Here is a 6933-nt window from a genome sequence, read left to right as displayed (position 1 = left end):
AAAATGAGTTGTAGACGTGACGGTAAATTAATTTAATGAAAATAAAATTATACTTTAATGTCAGATTGTTATACTGTTAAAAATATAAATACATATAGTTGTTTCGAAAACTTGGGGGCAATTTTTGCCCCCGGAACATGGCTTTTGGGGGCATTCTTGGATAAATTGCGGGCCAAATGGCCCGTGGCCCTTGCTAATTTCTGACACTGGGTCTGACAATGTCCTTCTTATTTTTATGTCTTAAAAAAGGCTTACTGCCTTCATGTAAAGCATCCACTATATCATTATACATAGAGCACAGAGCTCTCCTATGCTCCTCTGCATGTGACTGCATTTCTACATATAAACATTGCTTAAAAACTCATCAGTATGAACAAAATATGTTAAAAGATCATCCTTTGTGAGGGATGTCCAGTCTATTTTTTCAATGCTAAGACAATCACTTTTTACTACTGCAGGTAAGATATCAACATTTAGTGACATTGCAATAGGTATGTGGTCTGTTGTTGTCATGCCATACAAAATATCCATACCCCCCAGTGAGGCATGAGCGTCAGCTGTACTGATACAATGGTCCAGCCATGACGTGGTGTGCCAGGCCTCACTAATGTATGTATAGCTATTTGTAGGTAGACACACTTTACTTGACAATATAAAATTATTATCCTCAGAGAATTGGACCATATGATTAGAAAACAATGACTTGCTGTCAGGGAGATCAGCATTCATGTCTCCAATGACATATATGTTAGAGCAGGAATTGTCTTGAATAAAGGAATTAATAAATGCAAGCCTATGCAAATACTCATCCTCATTCTCACGACACTCATAGGGTGTATACACATTTAGAACAACAAATTCCTTATCGTCACGGACAAAATGTATTCCAACACACCAGTCCACATCGAGCCTTATCACATTTATCAATGAGTAGTCCAGCTTCTTGTTCCAGAGGATGGCAACACCCCCAGGTATTCTCCCTCTAACTATCCCCATGCAGAGATCAGTAGTGGATTCTCCTGCCCCATGGAAGTTTTCATTAAGACAGTTCAATTTCTCCAGGTCCTGTTTTGCTAAAAACGTTTCTTGCAAACATAATATATCGCAAGTGGCTAGCAAATTGTCTACAACCATGCAGCGAGCTTTATCCCCTGCGCACTGGCCCATACACAGGCCACGACAGTTGTATGAGACAATCCGCATAGTCATTTATGATGGTTGGTGAGAGCTCATTGCACCAGCAGGCACCATTGCGGCCTATATATATATATATATATATATATATATATATATATATATATATATATATGTGATGATTCTTTTTCATGCATTTACCCATGTTTATCCATGACATTGTGTAAATGTCCGTGGCGGACATTTAAAAGCGAGCAGATGACAAACAGTACAGTAAACTTGTAGATAACTCAAATATATGTAATAACTTAGGTGGAAAATGCTTTAACATTTCATGCAGCCTACATGCAGCCTCTCGGCTCGGCAAACGGTAAACAACCCCGCTGGCTTCTCTACGTGTCGCTTCCGTACGCAGTCAGAGGAGCCCAAATGAATACGCCGTGACACTACGCTGACGTGAGGCGTTTGCAGCCGGTGGAGCCCGGCCGTATGATGAATGGATCTCTGTGTGCGTCCGGGAGGGGATGGGGATGGGGGGGTGTCAATTATTCGAAAAATCGTCGAATAGTTGCCATGATTTTCGAATAGTGTTTATGCTTGTGCTGCCCATCCCTAATCTGCATATTTCCTCTTTCATTTGCCTGAATGGTTTCTCAGAAGTAGATAGGCATTCATACTAGGAATCCTAATAATAATGAAAATACGTGACTTTTTAACACAGTAAGGTCAGAGATTAATCTCCCAAGTGTTACTGTAAATTAGCTTATAATAAATTAATACAGCAGATGTTACCCAAGTGTAAACAGCTGAGATTTAACATAATTGAAACACTGTTCGGTGGACTAAACATACACTGAAGTAAACACAACAATTTGCCAAAGTTTATGAAATGTTACATGGTGCTTTGCAGTAGGGGTGGGAATCACCAGAGGATCCATGATCCTTGATTAGTAAGGTGTACCTAATGAACTGTCAACAATGTTTATGTTATTGTAGGAACTGTCTTAAGACATTTAAAACCAGTAGTAGAAAATCATTCAGTGACTGTGTAATGAACAGTTTAATCAGTTGTAATTGGTTTAATTGAAATCATGAGCACCTGGCAGCCGAGGAAGAGCGTAAAGATGGTGTATGTCTGTTCCCTGTCTTTCCTCAGGTGCGGTGGAGTTGGAGAACCTCCCTCTGAGGAAAGATGCCCTCCGAGAGTTTGACCTGCCGTTTGAAGTTAAAGCAGGTGAGACACACCACCACCAGATAAGTTTTACCTTTATATGATAAAGTTTTCAGTCTGTTCATCTGACTTTAATCATTTTTATTGCAGCAAAATGTGATGTTAAGCAGACAGACTGACCCACACCGTCATAAAACCTGTCGGAAATGCTGCGTATACCTGACAAACTGAACTGTTGTCAGATTTAACGCCCTCTGTGAGGCCAGATTAAGCACTTGAGTGAAACACTTCACATGCAGGTATCCTGCTAAGCTGAATGGTCACACCCGTGTTAGAAGTGTCATGTGTTAAAACCACAATCCACCATTCTTGTGCTACATTTTGCAGGAGGTCTGCAATGTTTGCTCAAGTGTGACTTTTGTGTACTGCTCTAGTTGAACGTGACACAGCAGTCGCCAGTTCTCTGTGAGATTATGTGCCATTATAGTCACATATGAATCCACTGACCTTGATGTCCAGGCATCACAAGTTAATGCCACACTTCCTGCTGTACTCAAAGATTACTCAACTTCATGCTTCACTTCTCTATAGAGCCTGGGTACAGCTTTGTTGGTGAAAAAACGTGGGGATGGAGTCACATACCTGGGTTCCAGTGTTTTTAGCATGTAACAAAAGCCTTTGTTTTCAACAACACTGTATGGTCCCAGATCTTTGCACATGAAGTAGGTGATGGACTGAGTTATTTTCTTAGCTCTGTCAGAGTTGGATGGTAGTTTTGTCAAGCTAAGTGTGTCCAGTGTTGGTTGATGATTTTCAGTGGAGTGGGTTTAGCGTTAGCTTGGCTGTCAGCAGCTAATGCTACCTCTGGGTGGTTGAGTGTGAGGTGAGCCCTCATGTTTGTAGTATTCCCAGAGTATTTCATTCTCGTATGACACTGCTTGCAAATTGCATGTGTCATATCCAAGTCCTCCTTTTCTTCTGTGTTAAAAAAATCCAAAATAAGTCCAGACATTTGATTTAAACGCAGACGGTGCATTTTTGATCTCTTACTCTGGTGCCTCCATCTTTTTTTTGATGAACTTCCTGCCAAAAGCTGCTGACTGAGACCTCTGCTGACCTCACCAGGAAAAAAACATAACACCATCTCACAGACCAAAAAAGCTATAAAATATTGCAATTCTGTGCTGTATCGATTTTTTTTCCCCTACCCCTATCAAATAGCCAAAACATGTTTGGTGAATAAAGCCAGGTATTTCGGAAAAGAGTTGAATTTTGACAGACTAGTCATAATCATCATCACTGGGACATGGAAAAAACAAACCAGAGCTGAACTCCTTACCCCCATTGCTTTTGAGCAGCCTTAAGATGCAAAAGCAGGATAACATTTTTAAAAATTACCTAAGGAAATGCTATTTACATTGGCATATGTACGTGCAAAAGTTTTATTTTTTGTCATTGAATTAATTTAGTATTGTCAGTTTCGGAGCATAGGATTTGCTTTGCAGTTATAGCCTGTTGTGACCTTTTAGGAAAGTGTGTTCGTACAGTGTAATGTTATTTATTTTCATAATAAAAATAGTTTACTAAAGTTGCCAGCGGACCAAAAGTTCTCAGTCACCAGCAGGATAATTTTAGCTGTCTTTGACTCTTGTTCCACTGTCTGTTTAAAAAGAAGACAAGCAGATCTTTTAAAATTTGTTATTTTGTTGTTGTACCAAACTCGCACCAAACTACACTTCTGTGGATCGTCACGCCTAGTTGAGTAATTACCAATGTGTGTGGGAACTGACAAAAATGGTAACGCTTAAAATCTAGCATAGTGGTGCCAAGGTATGGTGAAAAATCAGCAGAATGTTAGAAAGATATTGTTCCACTGCCAGCCTCTACTGGAGGGTTAAAGACTGTTCTTGAGATGCCAGAATAGAAAAAGTCTTAGTATACTGTTTCTGTTTGGACATATTGTAACTGAATTGTAAGTGTCTCACAGACCCTGTCAGTGTGTTGTGTTCATCATAACAAACTGAATCAGGATTTTCCGGTCTGGTGACATGTGCTCTCACGTAATGATGGGGGAGCAGCATTCTTCGTACTATTCTTCTATACTTAATTCTCACAAAGGGAAATTTTGCTTGGACAGTAGTACAATACACAGCTGCAATCAATGTAAAACAATATTTAGCCAGCAAGAATATACAGTGTTATACCAAAGACACAGTAATAAATTAATTCATTCACTATTCTTCGTAACCACTTATTCTATACAGACAGAGTCATAGCTGTAAATGCAACAGCTGATATCTGCATTGATCTGACTTGTTTAAATGCCAAAGCCACCCCTTTTTTCTCCAAAGGTGGCTGGGACTGCCTTAGAGCTTAACCAGGCACAGAATTGTTGGTGGGCCTAATGGGCCAGGCCCCAGCCACTTATACAACAAGGCCATCCTTAAAGAAGACCTATTATGCTTATATTCAAGGTCATGTTTGTAATATTGGGGTCTGGTGGAATAGATTAATGTGCTTTAATGTTAAAAAAAACCACATTATTTTCCTTATACTGCCCTTTGCTGCAGCACCTCTGTCTGAAATGCTGTGTTTGAGCTTATGTCCCGCCTCCCCAGCAGCCCAGTCTGCTGTGATTGGTGCAACACTTAGAGCTTGTGTTGGAAACGTCATGCCCCTCATATGTATATATATGTATATGTATATGTGTATGTGTATATGTATATGTGTATGTGTATATATATATATATATATATATATATATATATATATATATATATATATATATATATATATACATATATATATATATATATACACATATATATATATACAGTATCTCACAAAAGTGGGTACACCCCTCACATTTTTGCAAATATCTTTTCAGGGGACAACACTATAGAAATGAAACTTTGATATAACTTAAAGTAGTCAGTGTACAGCTTGTATAACAGTATAGATATACTGTCCTCTGAAATTAACTCAACACACAGCCATTAATGTCTAAACAGCTGGCAACATAAGTGAGTACACCCCACAGTGAACATGTCCAAATTGTGCCCAATTGTCGTTGTCCCTCCCTGGTGTCATGTGACTCGTTAGTATTACAAGGTTTCAGGTGTGAATGGGGAGCAGGGCTGTTAAATTTGGTGTTTTATGTACAATTCTCTCATACTGGTCACTGGATATTCAACATGGCGCCTCATGGCAAAGAACTCTCTGAGCATCTGAAAAATGCAATTGTTGCTTTTCACAAAGATGGCCTAGGCTTCAAGAAGATTGCTAACACCCTGAAACTGAGCTACAGCACGGTGGCCAAGATCATACAGCAGTTTTCCAGGACAGGTTCCACTCGGAACAGGCCTCGACAGGGTCGACCAAAGAAATTGAGTCCGCGTGTTCAGCATCATATCCAGAGGTTGGCTTCAAAAAATAGACGCATGAGTGCTGCCAGCATTGCTGCCGAGGTTGAAGAAGCGGGAGGTCAGCATGTCAGTGCTCAGACCATACGCCGCACACTGCATCAAATCGGTTTGCATGGCCGTCGTCCCAGAAGGAAGCCTCTTCTGAAGCTGATGCACAAGAAAGCCCGCAAACAGTTTGCTGAAGACAAGCAGTCCAAGAACATGGATTACTGGAACCATGTCCTGTGGTCTGACGAGACCCAAGATAAACTTGTTTGGCTCAGATGGTGTCCAGCGTGTGTGGCGGCACCCTGCTGAGGAGTATCAAGACAACTGTGTCTTGCCTACAGTCAAGCATGGTGGTGGTAGCATCATGGTCTGGGGCTGCATGAATGCTGCCGGCACTGGGGAGCTGCAGTTCATTGAGGGAAACATGAATTCCAACATGTACTGTGGCATTTTGAAGCAGAGCATGATCCCCTTCCTTCAGAAACTGGGCTGCAGGGCAGTTTTCCAACACGATAACGACCCCAAACACACCTCCAAGATGACAACTGCCTTGCTGAGGAAGGTGAAGGTGATGGACTGGCCAAGTATTTCTCCAGACCTAAACCCAATTGAGCACCTGTGGGGCATCCTCAAGTGGAAGGTGGGGGAGCGCAAGGTGTCTAACATCCACCAGCTCCGTGATGTTATCATGGAGGAGTGGAAGAGGATTCCAGTAGCAACCTGTGCAGCTCTGGTGAATTCCATGCCCAAGAGGGTTAAGGCAGTTCTAGATAATAATGGTGGTCACACAAAATATTGACACTTTAGGCACAATTTGGACATGTTCACTGTGGGGTGTACTCACTTATGTTGCCAGCTGTTTAGACATTAATGGCTGAGTTAATTTCAGAGGAAGGTAAATCTATACTGTTATAAAAGCTGTACATTGACTACTTTAAGTTATGTCAAAGTTTAATTTCTATAGTGTTGTCCCCTGAAAAGATATAATAAAATATTTGCAAAAATGTGAGAGGTGTACTCACTTTTGTGAGATACTGTATGTGTATGTATATGTGTGTATATATTCAATTTCAATTCAATTCAATTTTATTTATAAAGCCCAATATCACAAATCACAATTTGCCTCACAGGGCTTTACAGCATACGACATCCCTCTGTCCTTTGGACCCTCACAGCGGATAAGGAAAAACTCCCCAAAAAAAACCCTTTAACGGG

The 6933-nt window shown here is 40.6% G+C and overlaps 1 protein-coding gene across 8 annotated transcripts in view; it reads left to right on the top strand.

Moving 5' to 3' along the window:
• vps13d (vacuolar protein sorting 13 homolog D) overlaps positions 1-6933 on the top strand; it is a 274881-nt gene that overhangs the window by 10056 nt on the left and 257892 nt on the right. For all 8 annotated transcript variants that reach the window (XM_050064560.1, XM_050064557.1, XM_050064558.1 and 5 more), the window contains one exon: positions 2291-2368. In XM_050064560.1, coding sequence (XP_049920517.1) covers positions 2291-2368 — 78 coding nt within the window. The remainder of the gene's footprint in view (positions 1-2290; positions 2369-6933) is intronic.

The sequence above is a fragment of the Epinephelus moara genome, chromosome 16 (assembly GCF_006386435.1).
Source record: "Epinephelus moara isolate mb chromosome 16, YSFRI_EMoa_1.0, whole genome shotgun sequence".
Lineage (NCBI taxonomy): Eukaryota > Metazoa > Chordata > Actinopteri > Perciformes > Serranidae > Epinephelus > Epinephelus moara.
The sequence above is the reverse complement of the archived record's forward strand: the minus strand, read 5'-3'. Positions and strand labels throughout refer to the sequence as shown.